General features: G+C 37.3%; 1 protein-coding gene and 1 pseudogene across 12 annotated transcripts in view; both read right to left on the bottom strand.

The window, feature by feature from the left end:
• The window catches only part of HERC1 (HECT and RLD domain containing E3 ubiquitin protein ligase family member 1), a 206,459-nt gene that overhangs the window by 60,017 nt on the left and 128,900 nt on the right, over nucleotides 1–17,542 (bottom strand). For 9 of the 12 annotated variants that reach the window (XM_070469147.1, XM_070469145.1, XM_070469153.1 and 6 more), the window contains 6 exons: nucleotides 15,652–15,828; nucleotides 11,565–11,804; nucleotides 9,638–9,721; nucleotides 7,143–7,663; nucleotides 4,556–5,325; nucleotides 1,179–1,377 (listed from right to left, as the gene is read on the bottom strand). In XM_070469147.1, coding sequence (XP_070325248.1) covers nucleotides 1,179–1,377; nucleotides 4,556–5,325; nucleotides 7,143–7,663; nucleotides 9,638–9,721; nucleotides 11,565–11,804; nucleotides 15,652–15,828 — 1,991 coding nt within the window. The remainder of the gene's footprint in view (nucleotides 1–1,178; nucleotides 1,378–4,555; nucleotides 5,326–7,142; nucleotides 7,664–9,637; nucleotides 9,722–11,564; nucleotides 11,805–15,651; nucleotides 15,829–17,542) is intronic. The other 3 variants (XM_070469151.1, XM_070469156.1, XM_070469148.1) reach the window with 2 other exon arrangements.
• On the bottom strand, nucleotides 2,526–3,155 carry LOC110142391 (EKC/KEOPS complex subunit TPRKB pseudogene; annotated as a pseudogene).

Genomic DNA, 17,542 nt, shown 5'->3' with positions numbered 1-17,542 from the left:
CACACATTAAAATATCCTATCACTCTTCTTTTCCTCCTTTCTCAAACAGAAGTAACTCCTGGAGCTGTGTTACTTAAGAGAGACTAAGAGATAGGCAATGTGTGGGGACTGGCCACTGGTATAGCTACTAGGATTAACACTACTTCTGCCTTAAAAAAAAAAAAAAAAAAACGAGAACAATAATTTTTATTCTGTGGGCTGAAGCTCGCTGCATCAGAATCACAGAGACTTAATTCAAACGCAAACTAGGCACCACATGGACCTACTGAATGTGACTTGCTGGGAGGACAGCCCCAGAGCTTTAGAAAGCCTCCCAGGTGGCTCTAGAGGACAACAACATTTTACCATCATTTCAGTAACAACCACTCTCCTACTCTCTTAAGAGGTCAGTCTACACACTGGAAATAATGAGCTGGCAATTAAGGGAAGGGGGGAAAGAAATAAGAAAAGGGAAAAAAAATGCTTCCCTTAATTTCACTTAAGCCCCAGTTAAAAGAGGTCACAAAACAGTCTCTCTCCAAGGATGTTCCCTTAAAGGTTTTCATTTGGAAAAGGAAAAAAAAAAAAGGTTTTCATTTTGTCTAAAACTCTGGCAAACTGAAGCAAAAAAAGAAACAAACATTCTTTGGAATTTACAAGTCCACAAAATAGGTTTGGCTGAAGAAGCATCATCAGACGTGCTCTTTCATGTGAAGAGCAGATTTGTTTGATCTTTTCAGAAAGAATAAAAGTACACTTAAAGAATTATGCTTAAAAAGAAAATATCTGAGAAAAGAAAATTATTTTCCTGGAGTTATGCTGTTTCTTGAGGCTCTAATATTCAAAACACAGTATATACTTTTAAAGGAAAAAAAAATATTCAAAAGCCTAGCCAAACAAGCAAGCAAGCAAACAAACAAACCATTATAAGGAGATAGAGTGCTACAGTACCTGATTCTCAGTGGCACTGCTGATTAGATCTGGGACCACCACTAACTGGCTGTGAGGCTTCGGGCAAGTTATTAAACTTCTGAGGAGGCATTTTCAACCTCAGTAAAATGAATTTGACTATATGATCTTAGGTTCCCTCTAGCTCTAGAATGCCTTGCCATAGTTGGGCACATTCTTCATAAGAAAACAATCATGTGTCTAGAATCACAGGCATCAATATAGCAGACATTAAAGGTCAACTTCCCTACCTGAGAAGACTAAGGGGCATCACTCCTGGGGACTCAGATGCAGGCACCGTTTCTGTGTCAGTGACTGGAGTCGTGGCAGTTGTGGTGTCCTCCAGTGAGCTGCTCATAAAGGAAGTTGTACTTGAGGCTGATGGGCTGGTGGTAACTGGGGTCTGTGCCTGTTGGGCTTGGTCACTTTCTTCAGCTTGTTGATCAATCTCTATAAACCAAGGTTATGGTTAAGACAGTAGTAAGGATTTTTTTTTTTAAGTGATAAGGAAATGGGAAACTTTTAATTTGGAAAGTTTCTTATTTATTTCATAAGTATCAATTTCTGTGAAGGATTTACAGAAAAAAATGTTCTATATATACATCCTTATATTCACTATTGTGGGGATTTCCAGGTAGCTCAGGGGTAAAGAATCCGCCTGTCAATGCAGGAGATGCAAGAGACCCAGGTTCGATCCCTGGGTCAGGAAGAGCCCCTGGAGTAGGAAGTGGCAACACACTCCAATATTCATGCCTGGAAAATTTCATGGACAGAGGAGCCTGACGGGCAACAGTCCATGGTGCCACAAAGAATCAGACACGACTGAACATATTGTCTCGTTATCATAGCCTCTTTGCCGACATTACTTTGCCGAAAAAGGTCCGTCTAGTCAAAGCTATGGCCAGTAGTCATGGATGGATGTGAGCGTTGGACTATAAAGAAAGCTGAGCACCAAAGAATTGATGCTTTTGAAATGTGGTGTTGGAGAAGACTCTTGAGAGTCCCTTGGGCTGCAAGGAGATCAAACCAGTTCATCCTAAAGGAAATCAGTCCTTATAGTCATTGCAAGCAAGCACTGATGCTGAAGCTGAAGCTCCAATACTTTGGCCACCTGATGCGAAGAACTGACTCACTGGAAAAGATCCTGATGCTGGGAAAGATTGAAGGCAGGAGGAGAAGGGGACAACAAGATGAGATGGTTGGATGGCATCACCGACTCAATGGACATGAGTTTGAGCAAGCTCCAGGAGTTGGTGATGGACAGGGAGGCCTGGAATGCTGCAGTCCATGGGGTCACAAAGAGTCAGACTCGACTAAGCAACTGAACTGAACTGACTATAGCCTCTACCGCCATAATGTAACAAGCTCTTGTAATTATTCATTTCTTACTTGAGAGAAGGTACTCTTTCACTTATTCTTGCAAGATTTAACCAGAGGTTCTCTAAGAATCATTAAAACTGTGTTTCCTTAGCACTTTCATTTTGATGTTTATCTTTAGTCTTCAAACAACAAAGATGAATATATGTAAATACAATAAAAACATCGACAGAAACTCCAAAGTTCTAAAAAAGGACAATGCCTCACAAAATAAACTACTCTTTTTTTTTTATAAAAGCTGAAAATTTTTTAATATTTCTGTCATTTCACAAAACATCTTTTGTTGACATTCTACAAATTATACCATCCAATAATGTTCCAATACTTTCTTCTTGTGAAGATAGTTTATATACCTTTTTGACTTCCGTAATATTTGTTATTTCGGGGAGACTTTTCAGAGGAACCTGATGACCTTCTACCTGAGATATTAGGTATTCTTGATTTATTTGTTTTTCACCCTCTTCAATATAAGCAATCAAAACCGAAGTATCATTTGCTGAGATACCAAATTTTTTCAAGGCCTCTGAAATATTGTTATTTGGGGAAAGATTGAAAATAACTTCAGTGGATAGAGTTCTTGTCTTCATTTTCCCCAGTTTGTAGAGGTGAACTGCTTTGTTTGCGGCCACAATTATCTGAAATGGATCAACAATCACTGCAGGGTTTATTAATGAGCCATCAATGGCACCTTCCATAGCCTTTTTTCTCAAGCCAGCAGCATTTTTTACATCTTTAAATAAAAGAAGGGTCACCCTTGGCAAACGCTCCATACACGAGGGCGCAGGGAATCACAGGTATCATTTGGAAAATCACTGGTCTCCAGTTCCCACCCGACCCGGCCAGCGCTGTGGCGCCAGGAGTACTCCAAAATAAACTACTCTTAAGGGTTTTTTTTGTTTTGTTTTTGTTTTCCTACATTAAAATGTCTAAAGGGCTTACAAAGTATTTGCAATTTTTTCTTATCTAGTAAGGGAACTTACAAATAAACATAATCAAGATAGCAGTTGTTACAAATACCTAGCTAATTCTATTCGGTTTGTGAAGTGACCAGCTACTTTTCATAATCATGATCTTAACAACTCCTGTTTATATGCACCATACACCTCTCTCTGTCTATTTACTATCTAAGCTAAAGAAGGAAGAAGGGGAATAAGGGAAAATGAAAAAGAAGAGGAAGTGGGAGGGAAGGAAGTAAAAAACAAAGAAGCACCATGAAGGTAGGTGACTTTGTTTTGTTCACTGTTGACTCCCCAAAATCTAGAAGGGTACCTAGCACACTGTAGGTACTCAATAAATATTTACTGAATGAATTTCATTTTTATTCTCAGGATTCTTATTACCACCAAAGGTGAGGATAAAACATAAACAAGGATTTTTACACATAATATATAGCCTATGAAAGTAGACTTTTAGAAAGTCCTTTAAAATATCTCTTTAAGTTATCAGAATAATATATATATATATATATATATATATATATATATATACTGAATCAGATCAATAAATACATGAGTACCTTTTGTGGCATGAGCTAAATTTCAGTTTTACAAAATGTAATAATTATTAAGTTCCAATACTTCCATAAGTTAAAAATAAAAAAATTACAGGTATAGGCACACCTCAAAGATACTGTGGGTTTGGTTCCAGATCACTGCAATAAAGCAAATATTGCAATAAAACCACTTTTTGATTTCCCAGTGCTGAAAAAATTATGTTTACACTATAGTCTATTGAGTGTGCAACAGCATTATGTCTAAATAACAAAAACCAATGTACGTATCTTAACTAAAAAAATACTTCATTGTTAAAAAATGCTAACCATCATCTAAGCCTTCAGCAAGTCACAGTAGCAACATCAAAGATCACTGATCACAGATCACCGTAAGAAATACAATAATGACAAAAAAGTCTGAAATGCTGTGAAAATTACCAAAATGTGACAGAGACACAAAGCAAGCAAATGCTGTTGGAAAATGGCACTGAAAGACTTGCATAACCCAGAGTTGTCACAAATCTTCAATGTGTAAAAATGCAGTATCTGCAAAGTGCAATAAAAAGAGGTATGCCTGTAGACAGACAGTTATTAATATAAAGAAACAGAAAGGAACTGTCTGCCTTGCAAAGGAAAAAACACTGAAAACATTTTTAGGCAAAAACATTTATAAATCACTTACAGAATATATCACTTTTGACAATTATGAGTAATGTCAACAGCACAAAGCAAAAATTTTTTAAAAATCAGATAACTTACCTTGCTTAATTTTGCCCCCAAATTGGTCTTCCAAAAGCCCATGGACCACTAATTTATAGATCATGGCTTGAGCTCGTTCCAGATCTGCTAATCCCAGTGCTCTCTTTATGGGTGACCGCATGACTGCGCGCTTCACCATGTGGCGCATCAGAAACTGCAGTGCTGCGCGCATCTCCACGTCTTCATGAACAACTGGAGAGCTCGCACAGTCTGAGTTGTGGCCATTTTCAGCCAGAACTTTTGGAATCAGCAACAGCTCAGCATATTTACTGCAGCCAAGAAGAGCGCTGAGTGACTTCATGGCACCGAGGTAGAGATAGGACAGCTGGACTGCTCTGATTTCTGACTGGGCTATGTCATGGTTTTTGGACACATGCTCGTGATTTTTCCTTTTTCCTTCTGTTATCTGATGTTGGGATTCCGCACCTGGCACTGCTGAATCTGAAGAAAATGAAGCTATTTCGTTTTCTGATTTGGAGCTTGTGGTACCCTTAACATCATCAGATGTTAAGCCCGTTCGTGTATCTAAAGCAGATTCACTCTCAATTTTCTGTTCAACATCCCCTTTCTCCTCAGATTCATGTCGGTGTTTCTTTTCATGTCGCTTGGTGCTCTGTTTGCCCATGTCTTCATGAATGCCAGTCAGATATGTGAGGTCCAGCAACACAGAAGCTGTCAGGCCTCGAAATCGTGCCACGTCAAAAGGAAGTGGTTCACAGGGTTCCAGATTATACAATGGAGTATCACTAGGCGACCAAAAAGTTGGGAAGCTTTAATAAAGATCAGAATGACACAGGAAGAAGCAAGTGAGGGATAGACAAGAGGAAGGTATAGAAAATAATGTAGACAAAATAAGATGTATCAAAATAGAGAATAAATTACACAAACTAGAGAACTCATTACAAACAGAAAAATAAATCCATTATGAGAAAAATGGGAAGATGTGATGTTAAACGCAAAAGCAATGAGATGTTCCTGCGCCTTCAAATATGAATATTCATTATTATATGACATAAGCCAGGGACTAGAAAAATTTCTATAAAGAGCCAAATAGTACATATTTTAGGACTTGGAGGCCACATGGTCTCTGTTACAACTTTTCAACCCTGACATCATTGTGCGAAAGCAGTCACTGATGTACCTGAATGAATGCTTGTGGCTATTTAACTTTAACAGAAGCTGGGCCAGGTGTGGTTTGCTAATCCCTAATGTAAGCTGTTCAGAAAGTTTGTACAATAAATCTAGCTTATTATATGGGTAATGGCCATTTATAACCTATTCCAGATTAAGACTTTGATTCATTCAGAGAAATTACCTTGTAGTCTTCAATAAGTGCTTTCAATTTTAAGCAAAAAGATGACTACATATTTCCTAATATCCAGCAAGAATTTCCAAACATTTCAACATGCTATAACCATTAATAAAGAACTGGAATAGAAAGCTTTAGCAAGTATACAAAGTCGGGTGGCATACATTTGTTCTATTAACCTAAATTTTGGTTCCAGCTTAACCTACTCTTATTTTCTCTTTGGGTCATTTTTCTTATTAATGTTTGTTTTAATTTAATCATTTTGCTTTATTGTATGCATCTTAGTAAGGCATCATAAATCCTTTCCAAAACAAGGCAAAGAATTAAAGAAAAGGTAGATACTTTCACAAGTAAAATTTTCATTGTTTTCTTAGCTTGGAGTCCATTAATTCCTAAAATTGTGTGTAAACTCACATGTGTTTATTTTTCAGCTGAGAGGGTCCATAGCTATCATTATATAACAGTACCACCTCCAAAAAATACTGAAGAACCATTGTTTTTTATATTGTCCCATGTCATATTAACAATGGAATCACTTTAAGCAGTATAAATGAACAGTTACATAATATCATCAATAAATCTGTGTTTTCAAATGATACATTATGTAATCATTAGTTAAGTGAGTCCCCTTATTGACTGAAATACTTAACATACTTCCCTTTAAACATATGAAGTTTCTATTTCACACAAATTCTACCTGATTCCAAATGCATCTAAATGCTTTTAAGCAGTTTGTGCCAAATAAACATAATTTTCATACCTATCAAAAATCTTGCACATTGAAGGTATAGAAATATATGCTTTAAAAAAAAAGCAAGACTATTTTAAAATAACAGATAATATAAAACCTAATTTTAGTCACTCAAATGTTCCCATCCTACATTCAAAGCCTTCCTATATAAAATGGAAATAAGAGATCTGCTGTCTGGCTTTTTTTTGCCCCAATGTGTAATGGAAATGATTAAAAAGCAGGAAGTTAAATGAAAAATAGACAGAAGGATCCTACTTAATCTAAACTACTGAGCTTACCATTTTTTTTCCCACAAAACAAAGTAAAAATTATATATTTTACAAACTACTAGTATTCCAAGGAACACAAGTTTGGGAAATACCCCTTTAGGAAATCAATAGTACTCATACCCAGATGTACGAAAAATATTATTTTAAAAAGTTAATTGGCAGCTCACCTAAAATACATAATTACTCACTGTCCATAGGCAATAGCACATTTCACCAATAAATACTCATTTGCTAACAGTGTAACTCAACAAATCATACCTGATGGTAATTTCTGCTTCATCCCATTGGACTTTGGCAGACGTGCTGCCCTCTTTGACCACTCCCAGCAGCGTGGCATGGCGCCCAGTTTGCTTGTGAACACACCGACCTCCAACTCTAAGACCAGCATCAACTCCTCCTATCACCGCCAGCACAGGCCACACCTCTATGCAAAGGGTCCTCAGCTGCGGCTCTGACAGGTCAGCAAGGCCATGCCTACTGTGTTTACCTTTCTCTTCCTCTTTGTTCTCCTTTTCTTCTCTCATTTCATTTTCCTCTCGGCTTTGAACTGAACGGCTTTTCTTTAGCTTCTGACCTGATTCTTTAATACATATCTTAATTTTGTGTAGCCTTTCCATCATTTTTTTGTTAATGCAGTAAGTCCAACGGTCTGTTCGATGAAGGATACGAATAAGCTGAATAGTGGCCTCTGCCAGCACTGCAGCTACTGGACTACAAATAGGATCTCCTGGAAGGAGGTCTCGTGGTGTGCCACGCATCTGCATATCACAAATTTTCACCTATAAAAGAAAAGAGGGTGGCAAATGTGTGATTATTAATAGTTATCCTAAACTATTAATTCTATAAATCACAAAACTATAAATCTAGCACATATAATTCCATGTGGAACTAGTATTTGGTCTCCTGATATATGCGTATTGTACTATTGGCCCTCAATAACGAGTAAGCAAGTATATAGCTCTACTAAAGTTAGTAGCAGTATGGTCCTGAGAAATAAATTACCCTGTCATTTAAACCTTCTGCAGCCTGTGAGTAGGAGTGCTGTTGTGGTCACTCAAAAAATAGGTACAGACCAAGGTATATGTGATTCAATTTGCTGTGCTGTGCTTATTTGCTCAGGTATGTCCAACTCTTTGTGACCCCATGGACTGTAGCCCACAAGGCTCCTCTGTCCGTGGGGATTCTTCAGGCAAGAATGCTGGAGTGGGTTGCCATGCCCTCCTCCAGGAGATCTTCCTAACCCAGGGATGGAACCCAGGTCTCCCACATTGCAGGCTTCATCTTTACTGTCTAAGCTATCAGGGAAGCCTTAGTCCCCACTCCAAAAGTCATGACTTCACTCTAATCCTTAAGACTCCAGAATAATAATGAGTCCTAGGACCATCTTACATTGTTTCAGAGGCACAAAGATAAACTCACAAGGCTATAAAATTGGTCACACACTTCTAATAAGACATAGAGGTTAAAAGAAGAGAAAGACCTGGGTTCAAATCTTAACTTTGTGTAATCTTCAGAAATTATTTAATCTCTCTAAACCTCAGCTTTTTCATCTGGAAAAAAAAAAACCTGACACTAATACCTGTATCTATCTCTTACTATATTAAAGATTAAACTAGACTATGCACATCAAGTGCTTATCAGCACTTTGCTGTGTTCCAGACACACAGTAAATATTAAAAAAATATTATTAGTATTGTTTCTATCAGATTCTGAAGTCACACAACGCTTCTGGGTAGAATAAACTGATTGATATAAAACCTACCTAAGGTTAAATTAATTCCTTCAAGCTTCACAAATGTTAGGGAGCAATAAGCCATCATTCTAACCAGAACATACTAAGAACCTTCTCTGGGCTGCAAGAATATCACCAGGGAAATGGATAAAAAGCAGGTACTGGGGTGCCTGTTTATTTCATTTCTAATTCAGTTTTGTTGGCCACCTGGTTCAAGAAGCAGTTCCACTATCTCATGAGTAGCTAGCTTGAAATTATACCTCCTTGAAAATTTTTTAAAATATATTTAAAAGGCCAGAATAAATGATAATTTTCATGGTTAAAATTTACCAAATCTAGCATTTTCATCACAGATGTATGATATGTGAGATAGCTTGACAACTTCCTACTAAAAAATAACTAAAATTCTGGAGACCAGACCTAGGCTATACTACATCCTCAAGTAAAAGGATAGGGTAGAAAACAAATCAATCCTCACAGCGAGACCATGAAGAAGTTACTCTCTGTGTGGGTTTTAGATTAGGAGGAAAAAAGTTTTAGTGAGAGGGTATCACTTTAATACTGTTATAAGGACTTAGGGTTCCAATTTACACCGTCTACAGGGTCTGAAAACCGTCAGTGGAATGAATGAAAGGCAGCTTCCCCATCATAACTGAAACTTCCATTATTCACAGAATAGTATCTGTCTATACTGAGGTTATTTTTAGATTCCTCTCCCATAGGTACAACTGCCAATGAACCAGATTATCCCTAAACTATTTCCTGTAATCCCATATGTATTTGAAAGTTGACTCACTATATTCAAATTATCAGAATATCAAAAGAATCCCTTAAAAAAAGAGTAAAGGTAATTTTTAAAAATAATCTAACCTTCTTCTGGAAGAGTAAATTTACCTGAGAAGGTACTTCTAATGGTAGAAATAGCTTCTTGTACCTATAAACTGTGTATGATGTTAACAAATATTAATAAAAAATAACAAATATTCTTCATGCTTAATATGAAGGTCTGAGGTTTCATTACCTTTTCCCCTGGGTTGCTACTATAGAACATTACACATGGGTACAACTCTGCTGCATCCACGTCTTCAAAAGCTAATTTGGGTTCCTATAGTGTGACACGGGTGATAGGAAAAAAAGAAAACAAAAATATGTTTTAAAATTGATAATATCCAATACATATTAAGATTCAAAGATCTTACGAGACATAGTAAGTTACTAGATTCAAATATCAATTATCCTTGTTAACCAAGGAAATTCCACATATAATAAATGATCTTAATTTGATCCTGTTACAACTGTCTTATTGAGATTTTACTATTGTCTTTTTCTTTTTTTTTTTTGGTGCTGATAAATATTATAAGAACTAAAAGGATTAGAGAAGAAGCAGAGAAGAGCAAATAATCTGTAAACTGAATAGCAAGCACTAACTGAGTCAAGGATAAGTAAAAACAAAAACTCTATGACATAAATCACAGCAAGATCTTTTTTGGTCTAATTCCTAGATTAATGAAAATAAAATAAACAAATGGGACCTAATTAAACTTAAAAGTTTTTCCACAGTAAAGGAAACCATAAACAAGACAAAAAGACAGCCCTGAGAAGGGGAGAAAATATTTGCAAATGAAGCAACTGACAAAGGATTAGTCTCCAAAATATATAAACAGTGCATGCAGCTCAATATCAAAAATAAATAAATAAATAAATGGGCAGAAGCAATCTGGCATTCTGTGATGACCTGAAGGGATAGGGTGGGGAGAGGGAAGGGAGGGGATGTATGTATAATTATGACTCATTCACACTGTATGCCAGAAACCAACACAACATTGTAAAAATTAAAAAAAAAAAAAAAAAAGAGTTCGGGGGGGAAAATGGGCAGAAGACCTAAATAGACATTTCTCCAAGGAAGACATACAGATAACCGACAAACACATGAAAAGATGCCCAACATCACTAACTGTTAAAGAAACACAAATCAAAACTACTATGAGGTATCACCTCACACTGGTCAGAATAGCTAACATCAAAAATCTACAAACAACAAATCCTGGAACCTGAGGGATAGAACGGGGTGGGATATGGAAGGGAGGTTCAAGAGGAAGAGGACTTATGTATACTTATGGCTGATTCATGTTGATATCTGGCAAAAACCAACACAACATTGTAAAGCAAGTATCCTCCAATTAAAAATAAGAAAAAAGAACACAGGAGAAAGCTGAGACCCTGGAGGAAAAAAAATTGCTGGAGAGGGTATAGAGAAAAGGGAACCTCTTACACTGCTAGTGTGAATATAAACTGATACAGCCACTATAGAGAACAGTGTGGAGGTTCCTTGAAAAACTAAACCTGGAACTACCATATGACCCAGCAATCCCACTATCAGGCATAAACCCAGTGTTATGGGGGTTCCTCTATGGGTTACTTTCCTTCAAATTTATGGCTTTGTTATTCTTTCTGCTTATGATATTAAAAGTAAACATTTTAAACAAACAAAAAGACACATGAACTCTAATGTTCACTGCAGCACTATGTCCAATAGCCAGGACACAGCAGTAACTTAAATGTCCATCAACAGAAGAATGGATAAAGAAGATGTGGTACATACATATGAAATATTACTTGGCCATAAAAAAAGCATGAAATAAGGTCATTTGCAGAGACATCGATGGACCTAGAGACTGTCATAAAGAATGAAGTCAGAAAGAGAAAAGTAGGTATCATACATTAATGCATATATATGTAATCTAGAAAGTGGTATAGATGCCAAGCAGAAATGGGAACACAGATGTAGAGAATAAACGTATGGATACCAAGGAGGAAAGGGTAGAGGTGGGAAGAATTATGAGGTTGGAATTGACATATTTACACCTCTGATAACATGTATAAAACAGAAGATAACTAATTTAAAAAAGAAAACAAAACAAGCAACGCCTCTGAATAAGTTTCAGTACCTCTCCATTTTTCCCAAAGGAAATGGTCCTGGCTTCCATGTCTAACACACAGGTAATGAAATCTCCTTGAGTAAAGCTGGATAACGTCAGAGTCTGTTCTCCATTGTGATAGAGGTTACCACTGTAGGCCCGATAGAGCCACATATCCGAGGTAGTACGGTGGTTAAAGTCGTGTACCGGCCAACGAGAAACTCCAACACACGTGCCTTCATTACCTCTGTTTTCCTTCACAATGTAAAACTAAAATCAAGTAGTAATGTTCACTAATATTCAAAAAAATTTTTTATATACCATTAACCATATAAAGCAATACTGAGGAATATGTCTATAAAGAATTAAGCATTTATGAGAATGTAAGTTTATTTTTAGCTTAAGTGAAAATAACACACAAATGAAACAATTTCATCATTTTTTAAAGATTTTAAGGCAAAGTTAACATTACCATGTAGTACATGTAGAATAACCTTTGAATATAACCTTTGAGTATTTATTTGAAATAAACAATTAACTTACATCTTAATTATGAAGTTGAGAAAGTACATCAAGTCCAGAAAAATTTTAATGGAGAGCTTCAACTCTTTATATACAGAATTTCTAATTACTCTCCTATGTATACTTCTGTTCAGAAAAGAGTTAACACAGCAGGCTTGAGACTGCTCTCTTTAAAAAGGCATGCTTATAACAGTGGCCCCTTAGCAAGTACCTGGTAACTCGACTGGTAAACAGTTTCCTACACTGTTACAGAACTTTCCCTAAATGATTCAAGCAGCTTACCAGGACAAGAATGTCTGAACAAACAATGTGGTTTACAATGAACAGGAACTTTCCTTTTGGGAGTCTGGACTTTTAGCACATGCCAGGCAGAGGGTACCTTCATTACCAGTCTCCAGTAAAAATGTTGGGAACCAAGTCTCTAATGGGCTTCCCTAAAACATCACACACAAGTTCCTGTATTTTGTTGGTGGGACAAGTATGTGGTCCATGTGACCCTTCATGGCATGGAGAAAACATAAGGAAGCCTGAACATGTATTCCTCTAGATGCTTCCTGTGTCTTTTCCGCTTATTATCTGGCTATATATCCTTACCACCTGTTACAGAAAACCCCAGTCATCATGAATACAATGATACACTGAGTCCTATGAGTCCTTCTACCAAATCTTTGAACATAGGGGTAACCTTCAGGATCTCCAACACAATAGTGACAACATGAGCTTCACTAGAACAACTCTAAATCATTAAAATATAAGTACATATTTGGGAACAAGAGAGAACTGGGGAAAGAGAAAACTCTAACGCCTATGGGGTTACACTTCATGAAACAGCAGGTGAGTGGCTATCTATTGAGAGAGACAAAAGTTACCCACGGAATTAAAAAGTAATAGAGTCAACCACAGGAGGGTTGGCTCACTGGATCCCCTGGCTGCTTTTGGCCCTGTTAGTTAAGTGAGCAGAAAAGAGCAGAAAAATGTTTTCCTCTCTAAGTGGGGCGTGAAAGGGCCTAAACATTCCCAACACATGGGCTTTGGATGGGCCAAAGAATAAAAATAAGCTTGCAGTTGCTCTCTGCTCCAGGGGGCAAAAGAAAAAGTTCAAAATTCCCTGAGGTGAATTTTGGGTAGACCAAAAATATTAGAAGTGTATGTTGTTCTTTCCTCCAAACAAGAAGAGATAAAGTATTTAAGTCAGTTCCCAGGGTGGAGCAAAGATTTAAAAAGAAGGAAGGAAGGAATGGGAGGGAAGGGAAAAAGACCTTAGTCACTTAGACTTGAAATGCAGCGGTCTGATCCTACAGCATTTAGGCTTTACTGCTACCCTCAAAAGTTGCTAGTTTTATTATAGAAGCCTCAATTCACAGCTTCCAGTCACTTAGAGCAGCCTCTAAGTTAAAACCTGATACTCTCTGCTATGGGTTGTTTCAATTCAACATGAGCTGTGTTCAACTAAAAATAGATACCAGCCCAACGAACAAAAATCAAATGCTGGGACTGCTGAAGATTTAGTTGGTGTAGCCATAAACTGAAAACATCATGGATTCTAGTTGGACTGTCCAGGATTCTTCTTATATACGCCCCTGGGAAAGGGCTTGTTCTTTTGATAGTCATCTAACTTGAGCTGCTGACTGACTTTCTATTTCTGATATAGAAACTGATTATATTCTCAACTTCTGTTCTTTCTGAAACCTGAAAGCTGGAGGAAGGCATACTATAGAGCACATGATCCCTCTCGTCCACTCTTATAACAGATGGACCCTTGACCTCTTCTTGCGGATGTCCTATTGCTACTGACTTTTTCTTCAGCTTTTTGAACTAGTCACAGTTTCAGCAATAGACTGATAGCTTGGTTCTATGTCTGATACATGGGCCCTAGTAAGACAGATTATTAAATGAAGCTCTCCCCAGAAAAAAGACGGATCTTTCCTAGGCTGCTCACTGGATAAACAGTTAGGATAGAAGAGGTAGATGATGTGAAAAACAATTTTTTAATTGGGATTTTGTCCTGACAATTCCTAACCTTTCTGGTTAGGAATAAAAATGTTTTCATTTTAAAAAATTTTTTTGTGTGTGAAAATTCTTTTGTCCCTATTGCTTCTAAGCCTTCTGGACAAAAGGGCTAGATGATGATAAAAAATGATTTTTTAAAATGTGATGTTATAATTACTAAATGAGAGATGCTGATTTTAGAATAATGTAGGTGGGGAGGGAACCCAGGCCCCAGGATGTGTGGAATAGAGATGGCATAAATGATCACCATTTTTCACAAGGAGCCACCTTTATCAGTTAGGGAAACTGTATCAACGTAAAGTATTTACGTTGGGAAAAGCCATGCTGTTGAGAAGGTGGTTTTGAGCACTTTTATATATATTTTTTGAGCACTTTATATATTTGAGCACTTTATATTCAAACTGGCTTCTGAGCCTCCCATTATACACAACAGGCTATACGAAGCCCGGGGGTGACTCCAGGACCTGGAATTTCCGCAGAACACCCCCAGATGTCATCCACACTCTTGAGGCAGATAAAACGATGTCACAGACAAACAGAACTATTTAACCAACTGGCTTCAGAGATAGTCCCTCTGAAACCAAGAACTCAGCTAAATTATTTAGACCGCAATGAGAAAATAAGGTGGGAGGCCCCCTGATAGGAGAGCACGTCGGGGTCCTGTTAACTTGTTCTGCCTGACTACTGTATATTTTATAAGATCTTCATCTCCAAGGATACCACGTACAACCTCTGGAATTACATTTTTCTCTGTATGTGCCCTATCCTGAGTTCTGGACTGGCCAGAGTTGTACTGTGCTAAATTTATGGGAAAAGCCACATGACTTTTTAAGATAGATCTTTTTAAATAAGATTTATTTTAACTGGCTAAGTCTAAGACCCCTGAAGTCAATACTATAAGGTGGTCTGACCCTGCTCTCTGAGGTCCTACCAGATAATAACATTAATTTTATCGTAAAAACACTGTGGCCAAGAGCCAAGGAGGGAGACTGTGCAATCAAAAGAAGGAACACAACAGGACTGCTATCTTAGAAATTCTGCTTGTGATGCTGGTCCTTGGCTGGTACCTGGGGACTAGACTGATAAATACTTTACGTTGATACAGTTTCCCTAACTGATAAAGGTGGCTCCTTGTGCTTAGACTGTATGATAATATGATTTATGCTAAAAAGCTACTTTCCCTCTGGGAATCTAACATTTTAGTATATGCCAGGCAGGGAGTATGTGACTAGCATCCAGTAAAAATCTCGGCCACGCAGTCTCTAATGTGCTCTCCCAGGAAGAAACATCACACATATGTTGTCAAATTTTCACTGCTGGGGGTGCACTGTGTGACCTCATGGAAGAGATGATCATGATTTTTCAACTGTACTTTAAAAACATTTTTGAAAGAGTTACAAAAATAATACAGGGTTCTTGTATATCCTTCATTGAGCTTCCATTTATGTTAAAAATGGCAGAGTACTAGAAATTTTACATGAGATGATTTTTTTTAAGAGTCTTTCCAATTTTTAAAAAATAATAATCTAGGAGGAAAAGACTAAAAGACAAAATGTCTTATATAACTACTTAGAATTCTACGCACCTTCCACTGATAGCACCCAGAAGTTACTCCAGTTGACGCCAATCCATATCCTTTTCCTCCACTGCCATGAGTTAAAATCTGTCCGTTTTCCACTATGCAACACTGAGCCTTCTCTGGGTCAAAGGATACTTCTTGTATAGGAAGATTCTCATCTTCTTCCTCCAATTCTCCCTGCTTCTACCAGAAAAGAAACTGGGTCAGTATTTTGAAGTAACTCAGATCTCAGTTAATAGATATTCTAAGACTCCTTGGTTTGATTCCACAAATATTTATTATCTACTATATACCAGTTACTGTGTAGGCGAAGGGAACACAAGCATCAATGCGGCATGGTCCCTGCCCACAAAGAGTTTATAGCTCAGCAAGGCAAAAGAGAGACAAATAACACAGTACTTCAGTGAGAGAATAAAAGAAGTTACATGACAGGCATAGCAGAAACATAAAAGTGTAAGTTTCTAACCATGCTTGGGAAGGATAAGGTAAGCATTCAAAAGAAGATGACTTCTGATCTCAATCCTGAATGACAAGAAGGCATTAAGCAGCTGATCAAAGAAAAAGAAATATAAGGCAGTATGTACGGCATGTGTCAAGGCACAGAAGTGAAACAGAATTCACTGATCAGCATTCACTGATTTAACATTATTGCAAGCAGTATTGAAGACCTGGAGGATGAGACTGAAAGAGAATAAGGAACTAGGAACAAAATCATGGAAGGCGTTCTAAGTTTGATCTTTAGACAACAGAATTTCTACACAGAATGATTTATATAGAGGAACTCTGATCAGATCTATGTTTCATAAACATTGTTGTACCAGGAGTACACAGGATGAAAACACAGAGAACAATCAGGAGCTTACTGCAAGAGTTCAGGTGAGAAACACTGACAACATAAAAATCCTTCATTTACTCAGTGAGTATGTATTAAGCATCTACTATGTACTAGACACTATACCAGGTCCTATATATTCAGCAATATATTGGACAGATAAGGTCTCTGCTCGCACAGAGCTTGTATTTTAGAAGGTGGGGACAGAAAAGAAACAAGAAAATATTAGGTGATAAATGCTATGCTGAAATTAAAACAGATGATGTCTGTGGCATAAAAGAGTATGTGGCAACTGACTCTAGATTGTGGATTAGGAAAGGAATCTGAAGAAGTGATAATTAAGTCAAGACATGAATAATGAGTTGACTTCTGAGACACATATCTGAGGGAAGTATTCTAGGTAGAAAGAAAGCCAGATCAAAGCTCAAAGGAAGGAACAAGCTCAGTGTGATCAAGAAACAAGAAGAAGGCAAGTTGTTCACAGTGTAGTAAGCAAAGAGGAGATAAAGGATGGAAAACCATTAACTGGAAGGTTTTAAGCAGAGGATCAACATGTTCCAAGTTACCAAGTTAAAAGTCACACTAGACCCTGTGTAGAGAATAAATTACAGGGAATTAACATGGAATATTGCATAATCCAGGCCAGGCGTAAGAGTGGCCTGGAGTAGGGTGATGGCAGAGGAATGAGGAGATGGAAAAATTCAAGTTAAATATTAAAATAGAAGTTAGCAGGACTTGGAGATTATATAGATAGAGAAAATGGAATGTGTGTGATAGAGAGGAATCAAGGATGACTGCTTGGTTTTTTGGTTGAGTCACTTACTAGGAAATATGGGAAAGCCTGGAGAAGGAACAGACTATTAACAGAACTAAGGATGCTGCTAAGTATGAGATGCCTATTAAACTATCTTTCAAGTGGCAAGGCAAGTAGAAGATGGGTATATAAGTCTGGGATTCAGAAAAAAATGTCAAAAACGGGATTAAAGATTTGGTGACCAATGGCAAATGGGTCTGAATAAGGTTTGATGCTAGAGGAAATGAAATGGAAGTAATAGCTGAAGAAAA

This window comes from Odocoileus virginianus, chromosome 6 (genome assembly GCF_023699985.2).
Source record: "Odocoileus virginianus isolate 20LAN1187 ecotype Illinois chromosome 6, Ovbor_1.2, whole genome shotgun sequence".
Classification (NCBI taxonomy): Eukaryota; Metazoa; Chordata; class Mammalia; order Artiodactyla; family Cervidae; genus Odocoileus; species Odocoileus virginianus.
Note: the sequence above shows the minus strand (reverse complement) of the source record. Positions and strands in the feature narration are given on the sequence as shown.